This window comes from Ursus arctos, unplaced genomic scaffold (genome assembly GCF_023065955.2).
Source record: "Ursus arctos isolate Adak ecotype North America unplaced genomic scaffold, UrsArc2.0 scaffold_15, whole genome shotgun sequence".
Taxonomy (NCBI): Eukaryota; Metazoa; Chordata; class Mammalia; order Carnivora; family Ursidae; genus Ursus; species Ursus arctos.
The window spans coordinates 27,357,437-27,372,245 of record NW_026622819.1 but is presented as its reverse complement, the minus strand read 5'-3'; the positions used below and the strand labels follow the sequence as shown (position 1 = coordinate 27,372,245).

The 14,809-nt window shown below is 40.9% G+C and overlaps 1 protein-coding gene across 1 annotated transcript in view; it reads left to right on the top strand.

Annotated features, from left to right (window-relative positions):
• LOC113260889 (UDP-glucuronosyltransferase 3A1-like) overlaps positions 1-7,885 on the top strand; it is a 33,639-nt gene extending 25,754 nt beyond the window's left edge. Inside the window, exons 5-7 of the mRNA XM_026506812.4 lie at positions 4,367-4,598; positions 6,081-6,300; positions 7,411-7,885. Coding sequence (XP_026362597.2) covers positions 4,367-4,598; positions 6,081-6,300; positions 7,411-7,687 — 729 coding nt within the window. The 3' untranslated portion in view covers positions 7,688-7,885. The remainder of the gene's footprint in view (positions 1-4,366; positions 4,599-6,080; positions 6,301-7,410) is intronic.
• The last annotated feature ends 6,924 nt before the right edge of the window (positions 7,886-14,809 follow it).

The following is a 14,809-nucleotide window of genomic DNA, read 5'->3' as shown; positions in this document are numbered from 1 at the left end:
CTTTGGATCAGCCAGAGAAGACAACTTAGTCTTACGTATTTTCTAAGCATTTTTCTTGTCTAGACCTTTTGTAAGCTTTTAGTCACCTGATTCTTCCTGTACGCTTGGCTAATTTTAATGTCTTAAATTCCCAGAGTCCCAGGTTCTGCTCCAAGCCCTAGATGTTCCATTGTATTTTATTCCCATAATTTCTTGCTCCCAAGATTCAAAAAGTTCTGTAGTCTCCCTGAAGGTTTTACATGGCATGGTGCCCTCTACTGTCTTTCAAGACTCCCACCAGCCTGATACCTGAACTATACTGCCATTTCAGCCAGAGCTCCGAGTCTGGTGAGACCTAAACTTGTTACTTGGGAAGCTACAGAGCAGTTACAATGTTGCAAATTGTTTCAGTTCTACTCCTGCTGCTGAAGTCAGGGCCAGCACTGCTGCCTCTGGCTCCTGGCATGCCACTCCAGGAAGACTGTGGGGCAAGAAGGAGTAAAAATGCCATGGAAATTCTCACCATTCTGAGTGTGTCTGTTTGTTTGTTTTGTTTTGTTTTCTTTTTTTTTAAGATTTTATTTATTTATTTGACAGAGACAGCCAGCGAGAGAGGGAGCACAGCAGGGGGAGTGGGAGAGGAAGAAGCAGGCTCCCAGCGGAGGAGCCCGATGTGGGACTTGATCCCGGAACGCCGGGATCACGCCCTGAGCCGAAGGCAGACGCTTAACGACTGCGCTACCCAGGCGCCCCATTTGTTTGTTTTCTTGAATGGCATCTGTTTGGTTTCTGTATATCAGTGACTATTTTCCCAAGTCCTTTAAAATTATTGGAGTCAGTCTTTAGCTTTTTTGGTCCTTTTATTTTTTCTGTGAGGGACTGGGAGTATGTAGCTTCTTATGACATCATGTTCTGCCCTTGCCAATTTTAAATTATAGATTTACACTGATCTTATAAATGTCAAATGATAAGAAAGCTGATTCTAGTGGTCCTTTGGGATGGTAATTCTTAGTGTAATGCTGGATGGAGATAAGTAGGGCCAGAATGGCACAGGGTGGTAAGGGGCTGGCAGCTGGGGATAGCCAGCAAATGCAGAGAAAGGAAGAAACAAATGTTTTGCAGAATTGACATAAACATATTGAACTAATTTTTAGGGTATTAGATCATGAACTTCTTTAAGAATCATCTGGGGGTGGCTACATACTAACTAATATCAGACAAAATAGACTGATGTCAAAACTCTTACAGTATACAAAGGATACAAAATCAATCAGCATAATACAACACATTAATAGAATCAAGGGGATAAAAAAGCACATCATACCAAGGGATGCAGAAAAGACATTTGACAAAACTAACACTCTTTCATGATAAAAACACTCACAAAACCAGGAGTAGAAAGCTACTTTTCGAACATGATAAAGAGTATTTATGGAACAGAGCTAACATCATACTCTTTATGATAGACTGAAATCGTGCTGCCTAAGATCAGGAGTCTAAGATGCCCACTTACATCACTGCTGTTCAAATATGCCCTAGACAGAGCAAGTACACAAGAAAAAGAAATAAAAGGCATCCAAATTGGAGTGGTCAATGTGGAAATATTTTGATTTTTGTAGACATAATCCTATATATAGAAAATCCCAAAGAATTCACACACCTCCCGCTAGATCTAATGAATGAATCCAGCAAAGTTGCAGGGAAAAATATCAATATGCAAATATGAGTTGTATTTCCATACACTGCCTATAAATATTTTGAAAATGAAATTAAGTAAATTATTCTATTTACAACAGCATCCAATTAAACTGAGGAGGTGAAAGACATGGGCACCACAAATTTGCTGAAAGAAATTCAGAAAGACCTAAATAAATAGAAAGACATCTCCAGACCATGGATTGTGAGACTTAATATTGTTAGGAGAGCAATACTACTCAACGTGATCTACAGATTTTATCTGATCCTTATCAACATTTGAATGGTCTTATTATTATTATTTGCAGAAATGGAGAAGCCAATCTTCAAATTCACATGGAAATGTAAGAGACCCTGAATAACAAAAACGTTATGAAAAAGAACAGAGTTGGGTGACTCATACAACTGTGACCAATTCATTTTTGATGAGGGTGCCAAGAGCAATCAATGGAGAGAATAATCTTTTCAGGAAATGGTACTGGGGCCACTGGGCATTCATTCACATGAAAGAGAATGCAGTTTGAACCTTCCTCACACTACATACTAAAATTAACTCAAAATGGATCAATGGCTTAAATAAAGAGCTAAAAGCCAAAAAATTCTTGGAAGAAAAGAAAGGGGTAAATTTCATGGACTTGAATTTGGCAATGAATTTGTAGACGTGACACCAAAAGCATGAGTAATAAAGGAAAAACACAGATAAATAGGACTTCATCAAGATTGAAAACTTCTCTATAACGAAGAACACGTAAATAGAAAATGAAAGAACAATTTATCAGGTACAAGGTAAATATGTCCCCTCCCTCTGCTTTTCAGCCTCATATTGGAGGTCCTAGTAATTTAGTAAGACAACACAAGGCATAAAAGGAATGTAGATTAGGAGGAAAGAGAAAGAACTGTTTTTGTTCATGGCTGACATGATGGTCCATTTCAAAACTCTGAAAAAGTCAAGAAACAGATTCCTGGAACTAATAGTCAATTATAGCAATATCAAAAGGATACAAGTTCAATATAAAAAAAATCCATCCTCTTTCTTATATATCAGCAGTGAACAGGAGGAATGTGAAATTTAAAACACTATACCATTTACATTAGCACCACCAAATATGAAATCTTGGGAATAAATCTAACAAAATATGTATCAGATTTATAAGAGGAAAACTACAAAACACTGATGAAAGAAATCAAAGAACTGAAGAGTGGAGAGAAAGTCTATGTTCATGGATAGGAAGACTCAATATTGCTAGATGTTTGTTATCTCCAATTCAATCTATAGCTTCAATGCAATCCCACTGAAAATCGCAGCAAGTTATTTTGTGGATATTCATAAACTGATGCTCAAATTTGCACAGAGAGGCAAAAACCCTGAAGAGCCAACACAATATTGAAGATGAAGAATTAAGTTGGAGATCTTACGTTAGTCAACAACATGACATACTCTATGGCTAAAACAATCAAGACAGTGTGATATAAGCAAAAGAATAGACAAATAGACCAGTGTAATAGAATAGAGAGTACACCTGGACCCACATAAATTTAGTCAAATGATCTTCGACAAAGCATTAAGAAATACCATGAAAAGAAGATAGCCTTTCCAACAAATGGACATAGACCTTACCTGTTCACAAAAAATTAACTCAAAGTGGATGACAGAACCAAATGTAAAATGCAAAAGTATGAAACTGAATGAGGGGACATAGGAAAAAATAGATGAACTTGTGTTTAGTGAATACTTTTTAGAGGTAGAACCTAGGGCATGTTCTATGATAGAGTTGAAAAGTAGGCTAAATTGAACTTAAAAATTTCTGTTCTGGGCCAGAACAGTCAAGGGAATAAAAGGAGGAGCCCCAGACCAAGAGTAAATATTTGCATAGACATATCTGATAACAACTATTATTCAAAATATACACTTATGCACACAAGTACAAAACCATACATACAAAATAGACAAAGAACTCTTAAATTTCAATAATAATAATAAAAAAACCCAGTTAAAAATTTTCAAATGGGCCCCAAAGCTTACCACACCCCTGAACAAAGAAGACAGATGGCTAATAAGTATATGGAGGAGACACACCATAGAGACATTTCCCCAGCATCTACCTCAGCCTCCAGAAGGCATGCTGCCCCCTACTGGACCAGGACAGCAACTGGAACTCTCCCAGGCACTAGCACTTTTGGTCTGGCATTGGAACACTCCTAAATGACCATATGTCCCCACACCTAGAATGAGGCATGAGGATGACCCTGGTGCTGGGACCATATTTTCAATGAAGAAAGAGATTCCCACCACCTCAACTTTGCTCTTCTATAAAACATTGTTATGCATGCAAGTCCTGGATCTAGAGTTTGCTGCTACAGTATGTTTTAAGTGCCTCAAGGGCAACTTGGACTATTGTGGTAGTGGTTGAACCCCTACAGCTGTCTTCACATTCTTTTGTGATTATTGAAAATGCTTATTTGGTAGAATGTGTCGTGAGATATCAGAAAAATGACTTCAAGGCCAGCAGACATGATAGATAGGAGCAGAGGGCACTGAGCTGTCCAGGGGCTATGAGAAACTTTACAAGACAGTGAGCTCTAGGGACTGACAGGAGGGTGTAGTCAGTAAAAAGCTGACTTTCATTTCAGGGCTGTCTAGGCTTTGATGAACCACTGTGTTCACTTCCTTTCCTTTCTTACCTCTCTCTAGGAATTTGAGAATTTCATTGCCAAGTTTGGAGACTCTGGTTTTGTCCTTGTGGCCCTGGGCTCCATGGTGAGCATCTATCAGTCCCAGGAAGTTCTCAGGGAGATGAACAGTGCCTTTGCTCATCTGTCTCAAGGGGTGATATGGAAGTGTAATCCTTCTCATTGGCCCAAAGACGTCAAACTGGCAGCAAATGTGAAAATTGTTGACTGGCTTCCTCAGAATGACCTCTTGGGTAAGGACTGTACAGATCTATTTCTCTCTTTCCATTTATGTATCTTTAGGTTTCCACTGGACAATGCCACTAGCATGAGAAAGGGCAGCTGGTAGCTAAAGATAATCTTTAGAGGACAGGAATGGAGCAGCCAGCTGGAGTTCTTGGGAAATCAAGCTATGCTTCCCAAATGGCTAAAACTGCCATGTTTTCTTCTTTCTTTCTATTGCAGTCCTGATACCTGCCGCCAGAAGTGATATTGTTGTCAGCTTGTTTTGACTTTACCATATTTGGCACAGACCAAGGTTGCCCAGACACAATAGAAGAAGTTTGGAGACTCTGAGAACACATACCCGGGGTCCTGTTGCCATTATTGAGTATCTGTTAGGCCATGTGCCATTACAGACACACACTCCCACGCATTTTAGTACATTCTCCTGCCCTGCAAAAAGTGTACTCATGCTTTCACAAAATTGATGTTGATGGTATTTGAAGGGTGAGCCAAAATATCTGAATGTCTAGTTGAGTAACCTCTTGTGGTTATTTAGTCCATCAAATTCTCTGGTAACATAGGGCTCGTTAAGCCCCAATATGTTTTCTTTGTCCTGTGCTACTTTTTGGCGCCCCCTCACTGTCATAACCACTAACTACATCAGAGGTTCATCCCCAGATTATGGCTCACAAAAATATTGGGAACTTAAGATGGAGGGTTCTGCACATTTATTCACAAGGCATGGTATGGGGAAAAGGATTCTGATTTTCAAAGAAACACGAATAGATTCTGATGCACGTCTCTGTTGATAGGCAGTGTTTGAGATGAACTCTTCATTATCAACACTTGGTTTCATTTTCTCTAAATAAGAGCGAGATGAACACACGGGAACTGGAAATTCTGAGTTGGGTGGTCCATCATTGCCCTACTTTAGAGGATTATTTTTGTGAAGTTGAGGAGAGAGCACATTCAGTGTAAGTTTGATGAATGACACATGAGATGTGATGCCAGTGAAAGTGTTAAGGCTTCAGATAAGAGGGAAGTGAATGGGCAGTGAAGGAGAGAATGTGAGACCTGGAGAGCTAGAGACAGAGACAGAGATAGAGAGAGACAGATAGAAAATCAGAGGAGAGAGAGAGAATGTGAAACTAGGAGAGAGTAATGGAGAGAGAACAGAGAAGAGAAATAAAGAGAGAGACAGGGTGGAAAGACAAGGATGGAGAGAAGGATGGATGGGAGGAGGAATATGCCTTGCTTAGCACTATGTCCTGCAGCTTTCTCTGGGTTCTGAGTCTTAGATGGATTGATTTAGAGGACTCTCTGTCCAGTGACAAAGCCAGAATTTTGATCTTGGAATATGCACCCTTGAGTGTGTCCAAAACTAAATCAATAAATACATTTTCTCCAATATACCTTGAAATGCCTTGGTATTTTCTTCTACTCTGATGCTTTCCTTGGCATTCTGGAAGCTTTACCCTGAAATATTCTGCTGTGTTCCTGATTTGCAACAGCTCACCCACGCATCCGTCTCTTTGTCACCCATGGTGGGATGAATAGCATAATGGAGGCCATCCAACATGGTGTACCCATGGTGGGGATTCCTGTCCTTGGAGACCAGCCTGACAACCTGGTCCGAGTAGAAGCCAAAAAGTTTGGTGTCTCCATCCAGTTAAAGCAGATCAAGGCAGAGACATTGGCTCTGAAGATGAAGCAAGTCATAGAAGACAAGAGGTATGGAGGGGGCTTGTGGTCATTCAGGCTAAATGAAGATATCAAATACGAAGGGCACTGTGTGACACTTTTTTTGCAATAAAAGTTGAAACTTCCAGGACACGGAATCATATGTGTGTGATGGTTACAGCTGACCTTTTCCTCTGAGAACAAGACTAGGCAATTTAGGTAGATGCTGACATCAATTTTCTACCTTTGGTGTTGTGAAGACTCTGACCTACTTACAAAGGGTCTGTGAGAGGTCTTATATTTTGGGGTGCTTGGTAGAATTACACTGAGGCAGGAGGTTGCCTTTCTGTCCCCCAATATGCCACACTGTTTCCTGCCTCAGGCCCTTTCTCAGTACTGCTCCCTAGAACATCCTTCCCTTCTCCTCACAAGGCTGGCTCCTTCATGACAGTCAGACTCATCTCCAATGTCCTCTCCTCAGAGAGGTAGTCTTTGTCTGACAGTCCTAAATGTGCTCCTCTCTCCCACCCTTTTCAATCATAATTCATTTTCCCATCTTAACACTTCTCAGGATCAGTACCTACCCCATTTCTTTCTTTTAAAATTTATTGTGTGTCCCTTACACTAGAAAGGAAAGCGTAAGCTCCTCTGGATGGCCAGGCGTGTCTCTTGTTTTCCCCTCTGCTCCCAGGGCCTAGTACAGGGTTGCCAGAAAGTAAGGTAGGATGAATTTCTGTTAAGTGAGTCAATAAAAGGGTCCATGTTCTCTTAGGTAAATTCCCATCCAGCACAAGGATGTGGTAATCTTACTAGGGTCTCAAGGACATTTACCCTGAATCAGGTGTATGGTGCATCACATATATTCCTATATACTTTTTCATTTATTGTACCATAAGTGTCCTGGGGTAGAGACTTGTCCTTACAGCTTCGTTACTTTTTTATAGTTTAGCACTTTTAGCACAATGCATGGATCTTTGCATTAGGGTCCAGTTAGAACTTTTCCATGGGACCCAGCTAGACTGTGATAAGACCAGGCTAACCACTTTTCTTGAAACTGAGTCTTCTGTGCATATGGATGAAAATGTGTGCGTGTGTGTGATACAAGGTCTCTAAGACTCCTAAGACCACATGAGTAACGCCCACCTCTGCCTCTGCCAACAGGTACAAGTCAGCAGCTGTGGCCGCCAGCATCATCAGGCGCTCCCACCCCCTGACTCCTGCCCAGCGGCTGGTGGGCTGGATCGACCACATCCTCCAGACAGGGGGTGCGGCACACCTCAAGCCCCGTGCCCTGCAGCAGCCGTGGCATGAGCAGTACCTGCTGGACGTCGTCTTGTTCCTGCTGGTGGTCACCCTGGGCACCCTGTGGCTCTGTGGGAAGCTGCTGGGCATGGTGGCCAGATGGGTGTGTGGGGCCAGGAAGCTGAAGAAGGCCTGATGGAGGTGCAGTCTTGATGGGTATTCGGGGAGCCACTGGATGTAGAAGGCTTTCCCCAGCACAGGACACCCCTGGTGTCTTCCCCATATTGGCACTTGAGGGTGGTGCAGAAATATCTCCTCACTGTTTCTGCCTCTGTTTGGAAATTCTTATGAGGTAATCTTGAGATTATTTTTTCAAATTGTGGTAAAATATGTATTTTATAAAACTTACTATTTAGCCATTAATTGTACAGTCAGTGGCATTGAGCACATTGACATTATCATGGAAACATCACCACCACCCATTCCAGAACAGTTTTCATCTTCCCAAACTCAAACTCCATGCTGATCAAATAGTAATTCCTTATATGCCTGCCCCCTCCACCAGCCTCACACTCTGGCAACTCCTGTTCTACTTTCTGTGTCTATGAGTTTGATCTTGGTTTCTTGACTTGCCTTTCTTCAGTGGTCTCCTCACTAGACCCAAACCTTCAGCAGACAGCCCCGCTTTCCTCCCCACTCCCTGTCCCTAGACACAGAGCCCTGCTTATTTCAGCCTGGGTGCCTAGACACTTATCAGTCTCTCTGCCCTTTCTCCAACCTCACATTTCATGATATGACAAGATATTGGCCACTTCTTCCATATTGGGCCTTTCTCTTGCATCTCCTTTTCACCTGATCCCCAAGCTCAGGAAGCCTAGCCTCCATCCTACAGCTAGGCAGGGATGGTCCTCCCAGGACTCCACCTGTGGTCTCTGTGCTGAGTTCCCTCCTTCGAAGAGCACTTCCTTCCAGGCCTACCTTTGGGCCACAGCTGATGCTGTGGTTTTCACATTTCACCGTTCCCTTCTCAGGATTCCCACTCTTAAAATGTAGTCACGGACACTCAAATGCAGAACCTGGGCCTCTGCACGAGACTCTGGGGCCTCAGGTCCTGTGGCTATGGCAGTTCACAGGACTTTGTTGATTTAGGAAAACCCATCTGCCCCCCAAATATGGCAGAGAATATCTATGTGGTATATCCTTAGGAATTACATTCGATTCCTAGTAACGTGAGCCAGAAGAAGTGTGGCTTAACCACCAGGGTTTGTGTTTGGTTGGTTTTTCTTTTTATTGACAAAACCCAGGTTCAGGCAATGGAGGGCTGGTTTGGTGGTTCTGTCGTGTCTACAAAGTTTTTCTGTCTCTTCTCCCTCCTCTCTCTTTCTTCATATATATATATATATATATATATATATATATATATATACACATACACACACATATATACACATATATATTATATATATATATACACGCACATATATATATAATATACATATAATGTAAAAAATAATTTGTTCTCTTTTCCTAAATTCCTAAATTCATCATATAGACTGCTTTTCTGGTATATGGTTTTCATAAAATATTTCATCTTCAAATGATTATTTTCTCATAATTGGTTTTCAATCTTAAATGAATTAAGTTCCTCCTTAAAATTTTCGAATATATGGTATCTCATGGGCTAAAAATATAGGAAAGGAAACGTTTAGATATATATAGTGGCCCTGGGAGGACCATAGTTTTTGATTGCTTAATTCTGGGTTTGGGAGACAGATCTTATAATAATTAAAATTTAAAAATGAAAGAGCTGCTGTAAATAATTCCTGTATCAATACAGGGAAGGCCCGCTCACTTGCCAATTCTAACAAAGCATTTTCTTTGAAGTCTGCAAGACTGGGTGTCTGGTATCCACCCACTTTGTGAATCTGGTATTGTAAGAATGTCACAGATAGTTAGGAACATGTCACGTGTAGAAATGTGTGTCCTTGGGGTGTGTGACTGTGCGTGTTTGTGAAATATGGTTTTATTTTTGTAATTCTTTTGAAACTACTTGAAATGATCTGTGGCAATAGTCTCTCAAGGACGATGTGACAGTTTCTTGTGTCGTTTTGGGGTCAACAGCCCCCATATTTCCCCCAATGACCAACACAGGGGCTGAGGGATGAGGTTTCCTAGCTGGTAACTCCCTCCCTCCCATCCCCCCCATCCCCAGCATGCTGTTCTCCCCTAACATCTGGTAATTTGTGAGGCCATCTCTGTGGCGGGTGCTTCCTCAGACCCACCCCTTTCCCTGAAATCGGACCAAGAGCAGCCAGTGAGCCATGGAGAATGATGCCTCTAATTTGTTCCCGCCAAGCATCCTTCATAGGCTTGACATCATGGTTTGAATGACATGCAAATCTGATGTCATCACTTCTATTTAAAATCCTTTGTGGCTCACACTGCATGGAATACAAGGCCTCTGTGATTTCTCCGCTTACCACTGTGGGCACAGCATCAGCTACCATCCCCTTGCCCTTTTCCCATGTCTAGCACACCTGTTAAAGAGAAATTATGTGGACACTTGTGAAACTTGTCAAGGAAGACTTTTTTCAAGACTACTGCAGCAGAGAAGAGAAACTGAACTCAACTCCACGTTCAGCAAGGATAGGTGGGGATTCATAGGCAATAAGCAGAATGAGGGAGTGTTAAAGATAAATTATTGAATAGCTCTTTTTTGAGATGATAAGCAAGACTACTCAAAGGAGGACTATCATGATAGATTTAGGGAGGACTGCAACAAGAGAGAGAGATTGGGCTCAGTTCTGAATACAACAATGAAAAGTGGGAATTTTAGTCGAGTTGCTGACTGGGGGACAGTGGATGGAAAATTACTATGAAGAAACGTCAGCAGTAAGGGGGGATTCTGGCTAAACCTACCTCACAGGATTCTTGCTGAGAGGCAGGCTAGCATGATCAAACCTCACCTGGGGAATGGTAGAGGATGAGGAAACTGATTAGCTAGAGGGAGCGATCAGATATGGAGAATGGGAGTCTGACTAAACTGACTTAAGATTCTTTCTAAATTGAATCATGTAGAGATGAAAATGCAGTTCCAATGTCAGGGTCTAGCTGAGAAAACATTCACAGTGTACTCATTATGGTTTGGTCAAGGAGAAAATCTCTGTCAAGGGTCAGTTACTAGAGCAACTTATTAGATATCAAGGATAAAGGGATTCCTGTTACAAGAAAACCAAAGTGGTCGGTTGTCAAGTGTAGAGGTATTCTCCATAACCCCGTTTAGCAGGATTCTTTGCTGGAAGTGGGCTCAGCTAGACAAGCACAGGGCAACAAGCTATGGTTGAACCCTAGTCTAGAAGAATTTTCAGAGGATCCTGACTAAAATTTGGCAAAGAGTGGAGTCTTTGTCACTCATCCCAACACATTATGCTGTTTTGTAGCTCTCTGTCTTTTACCATGCTGTGTCCTCTCTCAGAAACGCCTTCTGCTCCTGTTAGAACAAAAAACTGGATGTTCTTCGATACCCACGAATGAACACATTAGTGTGGCTGGGCCTGACCACCACATCCACAACAGAACTCACTGCATCCTCTTCGAAGCATTGTTCTTACTATATTGAAACTGTTTGTTAACCTATATGTCTTTCTTTTTAGAAGCCACAAGACCCTAAATGGCAGGGATTGGGTTCTATTTATCTTCTTGGTACAGCACCTACCTGGTGGCTCGTACAAACAGTGTTGGGAAGATTGGATAGTCATTTAGAAAAAAGACAATACTAGATCCATATCTCACACCACATCAGAAAGTACACTAAATATATCAGAGATTTAATGTAAAAAAAAAAAAAAACAAACAACAGCACACTGGGTCTAAAAAAGAAAAAAAAAGAGGTGAATTTCTCCATAACCTGTGTGTATGGAAAGACTTTCTTTCTTTCTTTCCTTCTTTTTTTTTTTTAAGATTTTATTTATTTATTTGACAGGGAGAGACAGCCAGTGAGAGAGGGAACACAAGCAGGGGGAGTGGGAGAGGAAGAAGCAGGCTCCCAGCGGAGGAGCCTGATGTGGGGCTCGATCCGAAAACGCTGGGATCACGCCCTGAGCCGAAGGCAGACGCTTAATGACTGAGCCACCCAGGCGCCCTGGAAAGACTTTCTAAATAGGAATAAAAAATCCTGATATGACAAAAAAAAGTTAACCAATTCAACTAACTGGACAATACTAAAATTTTTTTCATGGCTGCATCACCGTAAGTGCAGTCAAAATACAAATGAAAAATGGGAGAAAAATGTTTATAACATTCATCACATATAGAGGACTACTATTCCTAATACTTAAATATTAAAAAAACACTATTAAAATTGAGGAATGAGGCTATGGTACATGCACACATTGAGATAATAAGCAGCTATAAACTACACTGAGCAAGACAACAATAAACAATTTGTATCTGTTAAGTAAAAAAGAACGAAGTGTAAAAATATAAGTAAGCTCATTTTTATTTTTTTTAAAAGAGAAGGAGAGAATAAAAATATAAATCTATCTGCAGTCCTTTGCAAAACAAAGCAGAGGGAGAATAAACCAGAGAATCATGTGATCGATTATTTACACGGCTGCTGTTAAATGGGGTGGAGGGGCATGGAAGTAGATGGCAGGCCTATGGATTTCTGTTTTTACAGTTTGGTTTTTGGAGGCCTGTTAGTATTTTACGGGGTAAATTTATATCCAAATCAAAAATAATGGAGGGGAAAACCTAAAATTAAAACACACAGAAACAAATGAACTCAAAATTGTGTGATATAACCCTGATAGTGGAAAAAAATGAACAAAATTGCATTTGAACACAGTGCTTTGACACTGTCTTGTCAATCTGAAGAAAAAAAGAACTGTGAATGATTTATTTTTTGAGTAGTCTATGAAATAGGTTTGCTATTCCCGTTTGGTGAAGCAATATATGATTACCTTACTTCAGTGAATTGATGTTTGAGCAAATAAGTAAATATACCAAAGATGTTGAGAGTCAGATATCTTTTTTTAATTTTTTTATTATTATGTTATGATAGTCACCATACAGTATATCCTTAGTTCTTGATGTAGTGTTCCATGATGCATTGCTTGCATATAACACCCAGTGCTTCATGCAATACGTGCCCTCCTTAATACCCATCACCAGGCTAGCCCATCCCCCCACCTCCCTCCCCTCTGAAGCCCTCAGTTTGTTTCCCAGAGTCCATAGTCTTCATGAGGAGAAGGAAGGGAAAAATGAAGGGGGAGATAACGGAGGGGGAGACGAACCATGAGAGTCAGATTTCTCAACTTTACTAAGGGATATTACAAATATGGAAATGGAGGAGATTAATATCACCATGCAGTGTTGGATTGAAATGGAAGGTGTCAGTATGAATTCACAATTCTTTACAAACTAAATATACACATGGCTATATAGAAAGATATGTAATATTATACCCATATCTATATCTAATATTGAATAACTATGTCCACTGAAAGGAATATAAACAGCAGTGCTTCATTGCCAATGAGCACTTCTAGCAAACATATCCAGATCTCTAAATAACACTCCCTATTGGAAGACTTCCTTGAGAAATGGATTTTTTTAAAGACAATGATAAGAGAGTACACGATGAGTCAGGAAATTATGTGTAAAAAAGAAAGAAAAACCTTGCAAATGATTGAAGTTCCACAGGAACAACCCAATAAATAATGATAGTAATAAATTATAGCCCATTGAATAAGTATGGATTCAAGTGTAAATACTGAAAATAGAGATGATGGATGATAGATAGATAGATAGATAGATAGATGATAGATAGATAGGGAGAAGGCAAAGTTTTTTGTAAAAATATAATGCCACATGATAAAAAAGAAAATGAAGTAAAAAAAATTAATTTGCCACCATGACAATAATGATTGCTTCAGGTAGCAATATGAAAGATGATAAAATGAGTGAGTGAAATTTGGTAGGAGCAAAATATTTACACAGCTTCAGAGTGTCTCCCCACACCTTACTTCCTAATTATAAGGTGAATAATAGCAACTTCACAGTGGAGAATCTTGGTGAACACCACCTCAAACAAGGGATAGAGTTTTCATCTCTAATGACAGGACCATCTGACATCATGTGCTTCCCATTGTGATTCACTGAGATGGAATCAACACCACCTTTGTAGTATTCCCACCAAACTCCCTAGTAACCTAAGTCTAATGGGAAAACATCAGGCAAACCCAACTTGGGATCCATCATACAAAATAAGCAGCTTGTACTCTTTAAAATATCAATGACATGAAAGACAAAAAAGGGCTGAAAAATCAATCCTCACTAAGGGGATGAATAGACGTGATAATTAAAGGCACTGTGATCCTGGATTGGTTTCTGCACCATCAGGTTCATAGCACAACAGAGGGTATTAATCGGACAATTAGAGGGATTGGAATAAGGTTTGTAGACAAAGTAACATGATCACATCGATATTAAAAGGTGCCTCCCTAATGCTGATATATTTTTTCACTGGGAAGATAGAATATCCGAACAGATGTTAATTGTGAATGCACGTGCATGGGGAAAACTGAAATGATGTTGGGGGAGTTTAACAACCTTTGTAATGAATAAGTTCAAACGTTTATAAAAAATAGGACTTCTTGGTGCCCACCAGCCGGTCCTATTTTGTCATGCCCATTCAGGGTTGTAGACTGACCTTTAGAGCTTCAGTGCTTCAGGTCAAGATCTGGCCCTCCAGTGGGGCTTAACACTTAGGGGTCACTCCCACTTGTTACAAGTACGTACTTTCCGAAGAAACTCTCTGAGCAATAAATGTAGTTAATGTTCCTTTGGGAATCATCTTCTGAGATCTTGAGATCAGACGCTAGCAGAGATTTTAAGCAGGTACCTGGGGAAATGCGGCATGGGGATGGCAGTATGAAGTCAACAGAGCAGTTAGGAGGTGGGAAAATTGAGAGAGAGTCCTTAAGGTGGGTCTCAGTCACCTGGCGGTGGAACTGTCTTGGAAGCAAATTCCTACGGTCCCTATCATTCCTGGTTCAGAGTATATTCTCTGGGGAAAGTGTGGCGATGACAGCACAGAGAGGGGTTAAGGAGAGCTCACTAACTCCTCCTTCCCACGGCTCCAGGTTAGGGAGGGTGAGGACTGATTAGCCAGTGGAGTAATCACTCTGGGAGGAGGAGCAGATGGGCAAGACGTGTCAAACGGAAGAGAAGGAGGCAAGATCCACCCCTCTCCTGTTCCCTAGCTGCCAGCCAGTACATTCCTTGGCTGCCAGTGCAGCACCTGTCCCCAGAGTCC